Source organism: Perissodus microlepis, chromosome 19 (assembly GCF_051167445.1).
Source record: "Perissodus microlepis isolate ML-2025 ecotype Zambia chromosome 19, ASM5116744v1, whole genome shotgun sequence".
NCBI classification, from domain to species: Eukaryota; Metazoa; Chordata; class Actinopteri; order Cichliformes; family Cichlidae; genus Perissodus; species Perissodus microlepis.
The window spans coordinates 22,875,796-22,892,055 of NC_140479.1; the positions used below are offsets into that span (position 1 = coordinate 22,875,796).

At 39.6% G+C, this 16,260-nt stretch overlaps 3 protein-coding genes across 8 annotated transcripts in view; 1 reads left to right on the forward strand and 2 right to left on the reverse strand.

The window, feature by feature from the left end:
- The window catches only part of fancm (FA complementation group M), a 38,864-nt gene extending 38,164 nt beyond the window's left edge, over positions 1–700 (forward strand). For both annotated transcript variants that reach the window (XM_084914033.1, XM_084914034.1), the window contains exon 24: positions 5–700. In XM_084914033.1, the coding sequence (XP_084770159.1) occupies positions 5–131 (127 nt within the window). In that variant the 3' untranslated portion in view covers positions 132–700. The remainder of the gene's footprint in view (positions 1–4) is intronic.
- A 133-nt stretch (positions 701–833) lies between these two features.
- Positions 834–7,821, reverse strand: slc25a29l (solute carrier family 25 member 29-like). Of its 5 annotated transcripts, none has more exons than XM_084914035.1 (4): positions 7,347–7,821; positions 5,718–5,761; positions 4,612–4,695; positions 834–4,039 (listed from the first exon to the last, which is right to left on the reverse strand). In XM_084914035.1, the coding sequence occupies exons 1-4, from the start codon at positions 7,378–7,380 to the stop codon at positions 3,269–3,271; spliced, it is 933 nt and encodes a 310-aa protein (XP_084770161.1). In that variant the 5' UTR covers positions 7,381–7,821; the 3' UTR covers positions 834–3,268. The 5 variants fall into 5 exon arrangements, with proteins under 5 accessions (XP_084770161.1, XP_084770163.1, XP_084770164.1 ...); XM_084914037.1 differs by having other exon boundaries at positions 4,984–5,761; positions 7,347–7,820; XM_084914038.1 differs by having other exon boundaries at positions 4,612–5,621; positions 7,347–7,819.
- A 3,089-nt stretch (positions 7,822–10,910) lies between these two features.
- On the reverse strand, positions 10,911–16,070 carry wars1 (tryptophanyl-tRNA synthetase 1). The gene is made up of 11 exons (XM_084915667.1): positions 15,961–16,070; positions 15,526–15,642; positions 13,812–14,028; positions 13,590–13,698; positions 13,272–13,391; positions 12,906–13,088; positions 12,630–12,730; positions 12,394–12,506; positions 12,120–12,293; positions 11,897–12,037; positions 10,911–11,784 (listed from the first exon to the last, which is right to left on the reverse strand). Exons 2-11 carry the CDS (start codon positions 15,637–15,639, stop codon positions 11,626–11,628), a joined length of 1,431 nt encoding a protein of 476 aa, XP_084771793.1. The 5' UTR covers positions 15,640–15,642; positions 15,961–16,070; the 3' UTR covers positions 10,911–11,625.
- Positions 16,071–16,260: the final 190 nt, after the last annotated feature.

The window sequence follows — 16,260 nt, forward strand, 5'->3', positions numbered from 1 at the left end:
GCAGCCCGATAGAAGCCATACAGAAGGGAGGGTGTATGAGTCGACCCAAAGCAGAGGAGATCTATCGGTTCCTGCGCTACTCCTGTGACTCCTTCCTCATGAATATGTCAAAATCAGGAAAGAACAGCTAGCATGCTGCTGGAAGAAACACTGCTGGGACTCTACAAACTGAAATACATCTTTTTTTTTTCATTTTTCCTTATGTGTATTTCTTTTCACTTCATACATTCTTCTGCTTCTTTCTGTCTTTGTCTCAGGAAGACAGCAGTTAGAATAATACGTTGACTGCATTTAATATGATCTCTCAATGAGAGAAGAGCTTCAGGATCTTGGTTCATCCTTTTTGCACATTAAGTTGAAGGGGCACAACACTCAACTTTATATTTATGTTAAAGAACACATTGGGTTTCTTCAAAGTGTACAGTTGACCTGTAAGGTAGTATTAAGCAGCATTGGTAAGAATTCAATAATTGAAACTTGAATAACATAATAATGGATGTTTGTTTTCTTTAATAAACTATATTTTATTTGTTTATTAAAGTAGTTTTGTGCCACATTTTGAGAAGGAAATCTTTTCCAATAACCGCATTGAGCTTCGTTGATATCAGTTTACTTCCTCTAGAGGTCAGCCTGTTTCCTTCTAACAGACCATGAAAGCAAAAACAATGTGATGTTTATTAAATCATTTTTTTTTACTGAATTGAGACAGCTCATTCTTTCATTCACTTAAAACTTTATTTTGGGGGTTTGTTAGAAGCCTAATAATTTGTAGGGTTTCCAAATGTTCAAACTTAAAAATGCCCAGTCAAAAAAAAAAAAAAAAAAAAATGGAAAAAAGTAAAGTGTTTTATTTCACGGTTCTCCTTTGGGGTTTTAAATGACATGTTCTACTTTGGTGAAAGGTATTGTACAAGTTGTTAACAGTACAAACAATAGCAACATCAGATATTTACAGCAGCATTTTCTTTTACAGAGATATCAGGAATTACTTGCCAATAAAAATAAACCCACAGGCAAAAACATTGCAGGGAAAAAAAAGCGGTAACAACACATGAATGCATTAAAGTAAAATCTGAAGTCTAGAGTTCTCACAAAGCAAAAAACAAAACAAGAAAAAGACAAAGAAAACTGCCACATTCAATATATACATTCTCTTTGGACAAATCCAAACCAGTTTTCAAGACCTCCACATCTAAGCCGGCACTGCGGGCTAAGCTACACCTGGAGGTCAGTGAGCTGTGAAGATGTAGATCATTTACATTAAGGGAAAGTAATGGCTTCTGTATTTAGGACACCTTTCTTGTGAATATCTAATATAGAGGTGTTCGTGAATGCACTTGCTGCAGGCTGGCTGGGTATAATGCTCATTTTAATCCTGAAGAATGTCAATTGTTAACTATGCAGAAAAAACAGACTTTTTTTAGTTAACATACAAAGGTTAAAAATACAGGAGCCATTACCTTCTCTGCCTCTAGGTGGCAGAAATTAGTGTACTTGACTGGTCTTGGCAAACTGCAAGAGAATCTTCCCTTTGTAAAATTGTAAAATCCATTGGGAGGAATTGATTGCCAAAATGTATTTTTAACTACACACATGCTTAATGTCATACTGTAAGGTGCTTTCTTTGGACACACTACAATGTCCACAACATGATTACATTGCATCTGATTTGGTTTTACAATGACCGCCTCAAACAAAGAAAATATTAAACTGTTATTTTTTCTGACCATCAAAAATTCTTATGTCGTACTGCAACAGACCACCATCAGAGCCTCCAATATTTTTCATTACAAACTTTCTCTCTGTACAGATATACAGTCAAAGAAGTGGTATAAAAAGTTTGTGGTAACTGCAAACTTGAAACTTTATACAGCAGCCAGAATTAACTCAGCTACGAGGGAGGTAAAGCTGGTGTAGGCAGAATTTTTTTGGCATCATAGGGCTTTAAAGGGTTAAAGTTTGTTTTGTTGTTTTTTTAAGCCAAGTGTATCATACAGCCAAATCAGTATTTTTTTTTTTTTAAATTTCACCAGAAGGTTCAACACTCCATTGTCCAAAAATTAGAATTTTCTGCCAAAAAAAAACAAAACAAAAAAAAACAAAACAAAAATCTAGCGTCAGAGACTTTAGCCAATTGCATCTTTTCAGTGAGATGCTGAGATTATGATGGTGAAAAGCCTGACTGAAATGAAAAACGTCAAGACAATCAAGACACTTTTTCCCCCAGTTTCCATTCCAGCGGAGGACTGATGAATTTTGTTCTGATCCTCCCTTTACTCTTCCAACACATGATTGCGGTGGCTACTTCTGGGTATAAGGGGATGTTAAGAAGTCACAAGCAGCAATGTAGACAATCGCTTCTAAAATTTTACCTTCTTTCCTGGAAAGAAAAGCGACTGGCCTTTAAACCTTGTTTTCGTAACCATTTTTCTTGGCTGAACATTACAGCAATGGTCATTCAGTACAAGTGACAGTTTAACCCTCTGTTAGCGATTATCAGTGGCTCAGTAGTCGTAGTAGCTAGAGCCCGAAATCACAGCTCGTCTTATGTGCACATTTCAAGGCATGTGTGCAAGCCAATGTTTGTCTAGCAACTTGGGGCAGAGAGGGGAGATCTTTAGGTTAAAAAAAAGTGCGTTGTGACTTTTTATTTTATTTACCTTTTAAAATTTCTGCCTAATCCAGTTCAAGTTACATGAAGCATTAATGAACATGAAAATTTGCTTGTAACAGTTTACACAAGATGCTACAAAACAGTGTTCACGTGATGCTAAACAGGATAATTTTTGACTATTAAAAATTACCCTAAAAATCATCTTCATTTAACTAATGGTAGAAAGTAACAGTATAAACAGCACCGATTCACAAATATACCAAACGCCGTGCTGTGTGTTTAGGCTTGTGTAATATTATAGGATGAAAACGGCATCATTAGGATCAAAGTGTTCAACATTTTCGGGACATCTGTAACACTCACTGTATGTTACAGTAACTCTTGTAACTGTCAAGTTTATTTCAATTTGCTTAAAAAAGCAAAATATGTACAAAAGCAAAGAACATATTTACAAGTTCAGCTTTTCTCTTAAAATATATATTATTTAAATACTACGTGAGACCACTTGGTTTAAGCTTTATGGACAGATGCTTACCCAAAACATAGCTCTCCTCTGTGATTGTGGACACTAATTAACAGATCCTTGACCTGTGTACAAACTGTCTACAGATAGGTTTGCTTAAAAATTAACAACACTCACTGTTGCACGCCAGCTTACATGCTGGTCGGCTGTGTCTGCGTTTGCAGAGGCTGCAGCTGGACAGACGGCGGCTCCGAGTCTGGAATGCTACACTCTCCACCCTCACGCATGTACATTAAGAACAAAGTCACAGTGGCAAATGTGGTGGCATTCACTGGGAATGCACGGAGCAAAGTGGACGTAAGTCCACGAGTGAACACTCTCCACCCCTCCTTTTGTATGCTCTGCCTGACACAGTCCATGATACCATTATACTGGTAAACGCCGCCAACCCCGTCTGCTTGCAGGCGTGACTTGATCACATCCACGGGATAGGTGGACAGCCAGGAAGCTATGCCTGACATGCCACCAGCAAACAGCAGCTTGGGGATCATGTAGGGGTCTTCTGGCTCACAACCCAGTGAGCGTGTCAGCACATCATACGCAAGGAAGTACACGCCAAAACCCGGCGTCTCGCGCACCAGGGTGGTAACCATACCACGATTGATCCCTCTGATCCCCTCCTTATTGTAGATTCTCACTAGACAGTCTAGGGAGTTCTTGTACATTTTCCTCTTAGACTTCTTCTCTCCAGTTCCTTGCATTTGCATACGTGTCTTGGCCAGCTCCATTGGACAGCAAATGACACACTGGATAGCTCCAGCAGAGGCTCCAGCCAAGAACTGGTTGAGAGGTGTATCACGGCCAAGCATGCGCATTGTGTTTCCCTGGACACCAAAAACTATAGCATTGATGAAGGTCAAACCCATCATTGGAGAGCCAATACCTTTGTACAGACCCAGCATCTGCAAACACAGATGTTACTGAGTCAGATCAACACTATAAAAACAAGAAAGTAAGGAGGCTATAGGAAGCAGTGCACTTTTTTCCAGATGTTATCAGCAATGGATTACTAATATGGCTAAAGCAAATAATTATGGGTTGCGTATTGTCTAATAATCTCCTTTTGCCAATAAAAGCTACTTCTCAAATACATCCTCATCATTTATTTTATAAGTACATAAACAGCTGAGAAACCACCTTACATTTGAATATTACTGTGGGCGGAATAAAGGACATCCATGTGAAACAGCCATGAGGTCATGCCGTGCCCCCTCTTAGCAAAAATAGCATGATGTCCAAAGCTTTATTTAGCTCCTCCAGGAATAAGCTCCTCATTGACCCCAGCTAACAGAGACCCCCACCTCGCCCACGTTGCCTAATGCCTTTACTGAGAGATGGGACAGCAACTAAACACTTTAATCAGTGCACAGGACATTCTCCAGATAATAAACAACTCCAGCTTAACACCAAGGACATATTTAAATGTAACCTATTTAATTTAAAGCAAGCACTGTGCTAACAAATTTAAACTCACCGACTCCTGGCGTATGATTGATTGGAAGCAGTGGAACGTCCCACGGTACATAGGTTTATTCACATTTTGAACCTGAAGCCGCACCTGTGGGTGACAGAACTCATTGGAGTAAAAACTGGAAAAAGGCCAAAGAGGACCACAGTAACTACAAACCAAGATCTGTGTAATACAGGTTTTCAGGGAAACAAGCAGTCAACAGGAAGAAAAACAAAGGATGATAAAGGGGGGGGGGGTGCAACATGTGGGAGAATAAGAAAAACATTAACCGAGTATGAAGCTGTAAAAAGAACAAAATGTCTTCGGTGCTTTTTATTTTAATATCTCAAAGACATAACAGTGGGTGAGAGAAAGAAAGACCTGGACCATACTTACTAGGTCACATTTCCGTGGAGAGGTTGTTTATTTCTCTCTCTCATCTACAACACAGTGACACTGTTGCTGTTAAAGACAGCCTCCGAGCCCCAAGCAGACACCGGCTCAGGGAGAAATGACATTGAAAGCAAGGGTGTAAAAGAACTATAACCAAACCATTCTCTCACTGCTTGCCTCTAAAGCGGATGCTCCACATTCACACAAGTCTCTCACGTCACAACGTCCTCACTTTGCCACTGCTTAATCCAGTCTATGCAACATTAATATGCGAATGGCATCAAGTAAAGAAAAACTGTTTTTAGGTCATTCACATAAATCCTATGCCTCAACCACAGATCATGTAAAAGTTGTGATAAAAATGAATTTGATTTCAGCCTTAACATTACAACTAACTTTAATGCATATAAATTTGTGTGGGACTCTGCAGGTACATAGTGATGATTATATAGGCTATGTGACTACAAGTTATTCAGCTAATTGACCATCCCTACAAATCCTTTGATAAATGACGGTTTCATTGAAATCTGTAAAGAAGTGAACGTACTGTCCCGTTCTGAACTCTAACTGATCAGAAGATTTATTCCTCTTGCTCAGTCATCCCATTCCTCTCTTGGGCTCATCGTGTACTCTCAGCTTATCTGGATTTAAATGAAGGCTGTCAGCAAAGTACTGCATTTTTTTTTAATTTTTGTGACCAATGAGCAAACACCAAAGAGGATGCAGCAGACACCCACCTTTACAGTATCAAACGGATGCCCAACCAAAACACCAGCAGCACCTAAAAAACAAAAAAGACAGGAATGAACAACTGACCATTTCACTGAACTATTCTTATTAAAAACTCAAGAGATGATCACCAGACCACAGCATGCAAAAAGTTGTTGTGTTAGAGCAGAGACAGTGGGTGAAAAACATGTCATACAGAAGTAATCTCAGTGCACACAAGGTCATCATATATCCCATGGACTTCTTCTCTTAAGAAAAGAACCACAATATAATAATAGAATTATAAAGGTACAAATGCACTGATGGGTTGAGTTTGGAAAAAGAAGATGGCTTTTGGTCTAGTAGTTGCAACAGACACCTGTCCATCATGAGATGGAGCCGTCATCAGCTGGTCACTGCACTACACGAAGTGACGAAAGCTTAACACTGACGAAAGCTCAACACTGGCCTGTCCTTGACTTGTGTCAATATGCCAGAAAATCATTATACAACACTGTCTTCATATCAGATGTTTTCAAAGACTGCACACTAACATGAGGATAATGCACCAGAAATAACACCACTGAATTTCTAAAGATAAATATGTTATGCAAATAAAAAGCCTCTTTGTAAACAAATCATACAGCTTAAAACACTTGGGGTGATTTAAATCTGCCATGTGTTCATGCAAGGTTGTCAACTAGGTTGGGAAACTGATGTAAAGCCATTAGGGGAAGGTTAAAAAAACAACTTCGTTATTTTACTCTTGCAGTAACTTACATACTGCATGTATAACTAAAATGCACTGGTAAAGCAACATCTGAACTTTTTATTCCCTAAAAAAAAAAATAATTTCTCAGACTATTCTATATAAATAGTTTAATGTTAGTCCAAATCTGGTACCATTCCTTTGTATTTTGTAATCAGCTACATGTTAAGCCGTTCAAGAGAGATAGTAGTACTAGTAGTACTGTCATTCTACACCGCACTACTGACTCTCTCAATGAAGGTGTTATCTAAGACTAAGTTACAGTGCAGTAACTCTACCTGGGATCCAACAGACTTTGGGAAGTCCTGTCCTTGAACACTGACAAAACAGCTTGCAAAATTCCCACAGGGCTTTTGTGTGAGGCAAAGATGAATGCATGAGCTTAACTTTCTGCGGACCGCCGCCTCTCCTCATGGTAACTCCCTACTTTGGAATGGGTTAGTGGAATGATGAAAAGAATGCAGATATTTGGGGGAAATTGCCCGATAATCACTAAAGAAAAGCTGAGATCACGATCATTTCACATTTCTGGGGTTTCCTGGACGTGTGCAAGTTTAATTGATACGTAGCTATATAATGATTGTCGACTATAAACAGCAATCTCTACGTGGGTGCTGCAGATTTGGGAATAACTTCACGTTAGCACTGCAACATAACGTTGAGCTGGGGGGTTAAAAAGCACCCAGCTCCAGTGTTTTAGTATTCAACCTGTCATTCATGTGGGTTTACAATGTTATCAGGTAAACTAGCTGGATGTAAATCGAGAAATCACGGCACGGCACAAATTACACTGCAACAACAGCTTGAGCTTTTGACGATGGAAAAAAACAGAAAGGTGGCTAATGCTAATGCTAGCGTCAACCTGTTAACGTGGCTAGCTGCTACTCACCTCCTACACATCCAGCAGCGAAGTCCAGTGCCATTCCCTCAAAAAATGCAACGACTGGAAGGTGTCAGGCTAACTTAAGGGCTGATAAACGTAATTAAAGAGGCGTAAGTGGGAAATGCTTTCTCGGTATCTGTGTAAACTTGGCTATTTACGACCCCCCCGGCTTGGTGTTCAGCCAGGCTGGTTAGCTAGGTAATAGCCTCCTTTACGTTGCTGATGCTCAGCAAACGGAAGATAAACGTCTCTGGCTAATCGCTCGGACGCGAAACTGGAATAAAGCAGTTTTCTTCTCACTGGTGTCCCTTCCTCTCCCTCTATAGAGGTGCTCTTTCAGGCAAACCTTTCTATTTCTGTACCGCGGCAGAAGGCGGGTTTTCAAAGTAGAAAAGAAGCGTTTGCCCTTTTGAAGACGGCCCAATCGGATTATTTAGAAGCGGACAACTCCCCCAGAGCCCTCCTCTAGTTGGTACTGTCCGCCCCTCACGCCCATTGGCTGCTGCAGGGGGCACGTCACCTACACCAAATGTCTGAAGCTATCTTTCCTCTACCGTCACATCAACTGTGGTCCTCATCAGCCTTGTGAATTTCCAGTGTGGCAATTTGTGTAGTTATAATGTAGTTTGAATACATAGACTGACGTAACACTGAATCATCCAGTCATGGTTTATAGCTTAAACGTTATGTTTATAACATTTTTGGCTTTATCATAATTGTATTTTTCAGTGTGATTTTATTTATTTTTGCTTAGTCACGTTGTGTGGCCTTGTGACTTTTGGAAGCAGGTGTTTTATGCCCAATGTGCATGTCTGGAAAATGCTTCACGTATTTCCGTGTTGTTTTCAGAATGTTGCATAAGCAACAGGGACTTGACTTTGACTTGACATGAGTAATATAACTGCACGTTCTGCTGGCAGCTCTCATTGTGAAGCAGAACGTGCCAACAGTAAAACAGCACCACTGCTGACCATGTATTTGACATACTGGTGTAAGTAGGCTAACACCTGTTTATGGGGAGTTGTGGAAAAGGAGAGACCATCAGCAAGGGCAAGAAAAAGCAGAAGAAGAAGCAAAACCCATGTGAATATAGAGGAGCTGCAGGGAGGGATGGTGCACTGATTTACTCTTTGGTCTGCTATGCATAAGTATGTTTTCTCTTAGGAGTATGGTTTCTGCAGCAGGATAAGAATGCAGATGGCAGATGAGTCTATTTGTTTCCAGGAGCACTTGTACAAAGATTATATCTATACATACACCATACCATCTTTGCTTTGTGCATTCTTTCAGTGATACATAAAGCTCCACATAAATGCAGACAGCAGCAGAACTACATTTTATATTCTCTTGCTTTCAAGCCAGGCAGTAGATAGCAGTATAATGATTTCTCCTTACTACTTTTAAGATAAGATAAGATAAGATAACTCTTTATTGTCATTGCACAGTCATACATAGTACAGTAGTACAATGAAATTGGAAAAACTGTCCTACGTCGGCACTACATATAACACAACACGACACGATATGACACATCACAACGCAACAAACAACACAACACAGTATATTAACTTAGTATAAAAAAGAAGAATAAGTGTATGTGTTATGCACACTGTTATTATTGCACATTAATTATTATTGCACCTTGTTATAAATATAAATATTATTGTTATTGTTTTAAACATTGTTACCTCCCCCCTAAAAAAGTCCAGCCTATCTTTATGAAAATTAGTTTTCTTTATTACCGTTACAGTTTAATTTGCACATTCCCACGTTTAACATTGAGCACTGCACATTTAAAAAGAGGCCGTCACTCATCATTTTATCTTAAAATACCAATCAATCTGAATTACATTTAGATCAAAATCTTTAAATTAACTGCACACAATGCACTATTTTCTATATTATCTATGGTAACCTGTGTTCATATAGTCTTAAACAATATCCCATGCATTTCCTACTGTCGTATGTAAACGTGTTACATGAGTCTGTGGTTCTGTCCGTAATACTAAATGCTAATGCTCTTGTGTTTTAAGACATTGTGGGGAAAAATGACTTTGTCTGTGTTACCACAGAAACATTTAAAACACAGCACTGTACATTATTGTCAAAGGAGCTTGCAAAGAAAAGCGTTTGGACTTCTTTAAGTTGCTTGAAGACGTTTCACCTCTCATCCGAGAAGCTTCTTCAGTTCTAAGGTCAAATGGTGGAGAGTCCCAGATTTAAACCTAGTGGGACTATCCCCCCACAGAGGGACAAAAGGACCCCCTGATGATCTTCTAATCGCCTGAGCCAAGGTGTGAAACTGGGTGTGGGTCCCAATCAGCCAGGGTTTCGGGTGAGCTCATTGTGAAACCTGGCTCCACCTTATCATGCGAATTCCTGAGGTCAGATGGCCCAGGATGTGAGTGGGCGTTAAGGCGTCTGAGGAGGGAACTCAAAACTGGATTATAGATTGCAGACAGTTGGTGTCGTAAACCCCCGCCTCTGTTCAAAGATGGTTGCTCACAGTGGACATAGATGGCTTCTTTCACTCCTCTTTCAAACCATCTGTCCTCTCTGTCCAAAATGTGAACATTGGCATCCTCGAAAGAGTGTCCTCTATCCTTAAGATGCAGATGGACTGCTGAGTCTTGTCCTGTGGAGGTGGCTCTTCTGTGTTGTGCCACTTCACAAACGCATGGCACAACACAGAAGAGCCACCTCCACAGGACAAGACTCAGCAGTCCATCTGCATCTTAAGTTTAAAGGACACTTTATCCTTAAGGACAGGCTGTGGCTTAGCTGGTACTAAGGGGCCCAAAATGTGCCATTAAAAGAACCCCCACATCATTACACCACAACTAGCAGCCTGACCCACTGATAAAAGGCAGGGTGAATCCATGCTTTCACAAGTTCTCAATCTACCATCGGAGTGAAACAGCAGAAATCGAGATTCAAAGCAGATGTTTTTCCAGTCTTGTATTGTCCAGTACCGGTAAGCCTGCGTGAATAGTAGCCTCAGTTTCCCGTTTCCTGTTCCTGCTGGTTTGACACAAATGCTGTAGCTGCTGTAGCCTGTCTGCTTGGTGCATTCATAGATATTCTTCTGCATCCCTTGATTGTAGCTAGTTATTATTTGAATTACTGTTGCCTTCCTATCAACCCATAGCAGCCTGGCCTGGTCCTTTGACCTCTTGCATCAACAAGGCATTGGCACACGGGATATAATTCCCTGTAAACCTTGGATAGTTGTGGGGGAAAATACCAACAGATCAACAGTTGCTGAGATACGTAGATAAGCCCACTTGGCACCAACAACTAAGTCACGTTCAAAGTCACTTGAATTACCTTTCCCTCTCTTGGTTATGCTTAGTTTGAACTTCAGCAGGTCTTCTTGGCCATGTATGCATTTCTAGATGAATTGAGTTGCTGCCATGCGATTGGCTGATTGGGTATTTGTGTTAATAGGAAATTGCGAAAATGTGTACCTAATGAAGTAGGCGGTGAGCGTAATTCAGTCAACAAAAGCAAAAATCATAGCTTTACTTCTAATTAAAACATTTTCAAATAAAAAATTATTTCAAAAGATGCTGTTGTTAAGATGTTTAATTTTTTTGTGTGAGAATAAGCTGGATGAAGATTTTCTACTTTCCTTGACTGATGTCCCTCTTGCTGATAACAACAAACATTTGCTTTTGTTCCCATGACTGAGACACTGACATCCTACATGTGATGTATGTTCAAACTGAGGTGTATTTATAAGACAGACTTTTTATAATACACCTCACATGCTGGCTGATCCTGATTACAAGTTACAACACAACTGCTTTTGATAATCACACAGTTACAATTATTATTCAGAAGGCTGTTTTTAAGTAAATAAAGACAAAGTGGATGTATATCTTAACTGATTATATTAGTTCGGTTTTTAGAGATATGTGTTAGTACTCTGCTTTTATCGTCTTCCAGTCCTGAGAGAGCTGTAACACATTGTGAAAATAAATGGGTACATTTGGTACTGCTGGAAGTCAATAATCAACTGGGAATTAGCATGAAGGTGCAGGCAATGCCATGCTTAGTTTGACACAGAGAGGCATTTCATCACTCCAGTGATTTATATTTATTATTTTACGATTTTTCTTTCTTTTTTTGTTTTTTGTATCTCCAGTTTGGTTGTAAACTGTAAGAGAAATTGTCCTTCTTTCCCATTAAAAAGACTTCAAATGGAAATAAAGCAGGATTCTTTTTTTGTTCTTATACTGAGCTTAACCACATGGTGAACCCTGACTGCTCATGCCCAAGCAAGCTAGAACTTATAATTTAAAGGCCTGGGTGTCATGAACTGCTGCACCATCTCATCTGTGACTTGTTTTCGCCTCTCTTGATGCTGGGCAATCATTGGCTGCAGAGTCTCAATCAAAATCTTCTTCAGTTCTCCTGTTAATAGAGCCCCACTTGTGTAGTCCTGCAAAAGAAGGGATTGAATGAGTACAGGCAGACGAGAGGGGTGTGCAGAGGGGAAATAAGAGGATGAGGGAAGGAGGGACTGACAAACAGTTCAGATTCTACTTCCTCACCTCTTTTATCTTCTCCAGCTTTTCATCATCCTCCAGGAAGAAGGTCAGGTACAAGAAAGAGACATCTACCTCTGTGTTGCCACCATACTTTCTGTGCTCTTCCACTGTGTCTTTTCCTCCCGAAAATGCGTGTTTGTTGATCTGCGACAAATTATTACAGGTCAAAGTAAATCAGACAGCAAACACAGATATTTTGAATCTGAATAGGAGTAAAGAGCAGCACCTTATTTTTGATCTGTTTGGGTGTGTCAGTGAGGAAGATAGATGAGTTGGGGTCGCTGGCGCTCATCTTAGTCTGCGCCCCCTGCAGGGCAGGGAAGAAAGTGGAGTGCAGCAGGGCTGGTTTGAGGAGGCCGATCCTTGGAGCGACATCACGGGTCATCCTGAAGTAGGGGTCCTGAGAATGTGAGAGGACGGATAAGAACATAAATAACTGCATACTGTGAACACCACTGTATATTTCGGGTTGCTACGTATTGATTTAATGGCGTCTTGACCTGGTCTATGGCACAGGGGATGAGACATGGTACATCTTTTTTGCCGCCGAATATCTGCGGGAATGAGCTACTGAAGGACGGAGCTGCCTGGATGGCTGGAAAACTGATCTTTCCTGGACGTATTAAAAAAAACCCAAAACAAAACAAAAACATACCATTACATACCAAGAAGTTACCACACAATCACACTTATAAGTAAAATAAATGATTAGATGACATAATTTCAGTCATTTTACCAATGCAGTCGCTGTCTGTGAAGCCAAAGATGCCTTTAACCTGATTAAATGTCACATGCTTCTGGACCTTTACCACATTTCTGTAGAACTGAGGTGATGCACTGCAGAATATAATACATTGAAATGACAATCAAAACATTTCTATTCATCTGAATTGGAAAAAATATGGATATATACACACACAGTTCTTTATTTTTTCAGTTGTTTTGAAACAGTAATGTCAACACCAAAGTCTACCAGATAAACATATAAAGATAGTCTCTTGGCATATTTTACCCCATGTAGTCAAGGTCTGAGAAGATGAAGGTCTTGTTGACATCAAAGCCACAGGCGATGATGTCCTTGGCATTTTCCACAGTGAAGCGATGGCATTCCTCAAGCGTGAGATCTTTCCACAGGTATTTCTCGTCATCGGTCATCTGGATCACGAGGGGGATGTCAAACACATCCTGAAGCCACCTGGAATGAGGACGCTACCTTCAGTTTTAAGTTAGTCTAAAAGTCTAAACGTAAAATTCACTGAGCCTGGAATCAATAATTTTAGATATTGAACGCAATATTGAGATCAGGCTGAGAGATGTCACAGAGCCACTTAACGCTTTACATTTCATTGACATCACAGAATTAAGAGGTAGAACTCACTTGGTAAAGATGAAAGGGATGAGGTGACCAACGTGCATGGCCTCTGAGGACGGACCTCTGCCGGTGTAAAGGTAGAAGGACTTGTGCTTTTCATACGCATCTAAGATCTGATGCATATCTCTGGCAGAAACAGTAATAGGAAGGAATTATCAATGTGTGTTCTCCATACACTCCCATCTTTATGTTTTCATTTGGAATAGCAAGTAAACATTAACCCTGATTCAACATTACTGATGACGTGCCATATAATCATTTGCAAGACCATCTTTTCAACAAAAGTTGGTAAATTAGAAAGAACAAAACCCATGGAAAGCTGACCTGTGTGAGAAGAAGATTCCTCTTCTTAGGAAGTGATGGGCTCTCTGTCCCGAGACTTTTTCTATTCTTTCCAACAGCTCCTTGTCAATTTTACTGCTGCCAAACCTCACTAGGGAGTGACATCACACATTCACCAATTATTCAGCTTAAATTACCTCATATTAATGTATTAGTGAAGTACAGCTCTTGAAGTGAAGAATTAAAGCTCATTGAAAAACCCACCTATGAGTTTATCATAATCTACTCCTTTGGTGCTGGAAGCAGAAACATTCCACGGGTCAACTAAGTCTTCTCCATCACAGTCATCTGCTGCAGGCCCGTTGTTTGACACAATCAGGTTTTCTGAAGGTGGACATCCTGCCTTATAATCTTGGCCCGCCATCTGTTTATAGTCCACTTTCAACTTTAGCAGCAGCTGGACAGCAGCATCGATTTCAGCCTGGAGAACCAAAACAATCGTATTAGATGATAGATATCCCAATAGAAATGACACAGTGACAAACTGTTGTAGAAACAATGGCTTTTTTTATTAATATGTGTGTGTGACCCCTTCTTATTCTGTTGAATCAGTGTTGAATTTATAGCATGTACACACTGGCCAATTTTTTTCTTACTGCTCTGCGTAAGTCAGTAAATAAGATTCCTTCTAAATCAACTGTCTCATGTTTACTGCCTGCAATCTGCATGCAGCAACACCTGATTTCTCTATCTGGGGAAGCATGTATACCTGAAGGTGGAGTGGAGAGAGTGAGAGAAAGATGTCTGCATTACTAAAGCAAAAAAGAAGGACAAAGTCAGACTGTAAAAAACGGTTTCCGAAGTCCAAGGAGAAAGCCAGATGCTCAAGTTGTTAAAAAGAAAGTTTGGACTGATATGAAAATAGACTACAACAAAAAGAAGAAAACAGGTGGAGGACAAGGAGCATGTGATCTTTCAGCCCTAGATGAGAAATTAATTGCAATTAAAAAAACAAAAACCCACATAAAAACAAACTCTCCCGATTCTCCAGCATCCATGGGATGCCAAGAAATTAGGATATAATTGATGACATCCAGCATTTATATAAGTTGTTTTTTTAATGAAAGATAAAATTATTTGGAAATGGAAATGTTTAAAAGGTTAAAGCCTACAGCTTTCCATAACTATTTAGTTTTCTTTACATGGAATGAAAAAAAATGCAATAATAATTCTGTGTATTGTGTGGCTCATGTTGCTTTGGAAAACTAAACAATGGTCGACAGGCAACAACACTAACAACAATAATATTAATAATAACAAGACATTATTATTATTTACTATGATTATTATTATTAGTGGCAGTAGTCATTTTAAAGACCAGGTTTCCATTTGTGTGTTCATGAAGTGAGTGGGACTTCTAATTTCTTCTGTAAGTGTGGACAACTTCAGGTATAAAAATACTGATATGTCACCGATTTGTTTGTGAAATGTTCATTCATATGCATGATGTATGCACAGATTTGTACATATCCACTGTTAGCAAATGAGGAGCAATGTCAGAATTACAGTACATGTAATTACAATACACCCATCAGGAGGAGGTCCTCCCTTTGCTGCCAAAACAGGCATGGACACCAGACCTCTGAGGATTTAATGTGCAGTCTATCATAATATTTTTGAATGGACCCCCAATGCTCATTGGAGTGGTCAAACAGTGGCATTGCCATGGTGGTGTAACGGTGGCACGTGTCAAAGTAACATCCATTCCACATGAATACCAGTCAAAATTTTCATAGTAATAAAATTATCAATGATGACCAGTGTGGTGAGTAACTTTAATGTTGTTGATGATCACTGTGTGTCATGATAGAAAACAGTGTTCAGGAAAATCATCTGTTCACCCCTTCTGTGAACCTAAAATTACAATTTGCATTTGCACAGTGATAGAAATGTAAATCTGGAAAAACGTGTCACTCACTTTCTCTGCTTTAGCTGATTTCAAGGATCTGACTTTTTCTCCTTGAGCATTCAGTTTCTCGAAAAGCTCCATGGGACTCATGGTTCCTTCGCCATCGCCTTGACAGTCTGTCATCGTCTTCACAGCAAAATATGAAGTGAAAAATAGTTCATATCCAAATATACATGTCATAAAGGAATGTTACATGTTCTGACAAGGATCAGTTTTATACCTCATCCAATTATCTTCTACAGAATCTGTGTATATACTTAAACAGCATCTGAGTTAACTGCCATATGCGAAAATAACAGCAGAGCTGGTAGTGCTAGCTAATCGTCCTATACTAAACACAAACTACACTTAGCTCATGCTGTCATGTTTAATAATTTATATAGTCATGTATCATATATCCAGCTCATTATATTTCTGATTAAATATAGTGACAAGTCGGTATACCGTCAGTATTCTTCACACGCAGTTGACAGCTCACTCATTCAACTTGCATCAGCCTGTGTGATGTAGTGTTTGGGTGAAAGTCTTCCCAGGCAAACGACCTTATTCATTGGTTCCGCGGCGAATTAACCCACCAGAAAAAAAGTACTACTTTGGGAATTCACTTACGTGAATATTACACATATAAATTTTGATATATAATTTTCAGTTCGATTTCCTACGAAACCCATGAGTTTAACTAAATGTACAGAAATATAATACGTCGGAAGACAGAGGCAGTCGCTTCAGATCCGTCCTTTTCAA

Excerpts from the sequence above, each read along its gene's own strand:
- slc25a29l (XM_084914040.1), bottom strand. The coding sequence starts at position 6,871 with ATGAGGAGAGGCGGCGGTCCGCAGAAAGTTAAGCTCATGCATTCATCT. Across the intron at positions 5,762-6,735 it reads CAAAGTCTGTTGGATCCCAG|GTGCTGCTGGTGTTTTGGTT; the intron begins GTAGAGTTACTG and ends TTTGTTTTTTAG. Across the intron at positions 4,696-5,717 it reads ATCCGTTTGATACTGTAAAG|GTGCGGCTTCAGGTTCAAAA; the intron begins GTGGGTGTCTGC and ends TGTCACCCACAG.
- wars1 (XM_084915667.1), bottom strand. The coding sequence starts at position 15,639 with ATGACAGACTGTCAAGGCGATGGCGAAGGAACCATGAGTCCCATGGAG. Across the intron at positions 12,507-12,629 it reads CACAGACAGCGACTGCATTG|GAAAGATCAGTTTTCCAGCC; the intron begins GTAAAATGACTG and ends TAATACGTCCAG. Across the intron at positions 12,038-12,119 it reads CCAAACAGATCAAAAATAAG|ATCAACAAACACGCATTTTC; the intron begins GTGCTGCTCTTT and ends AATTTGTCGCAG.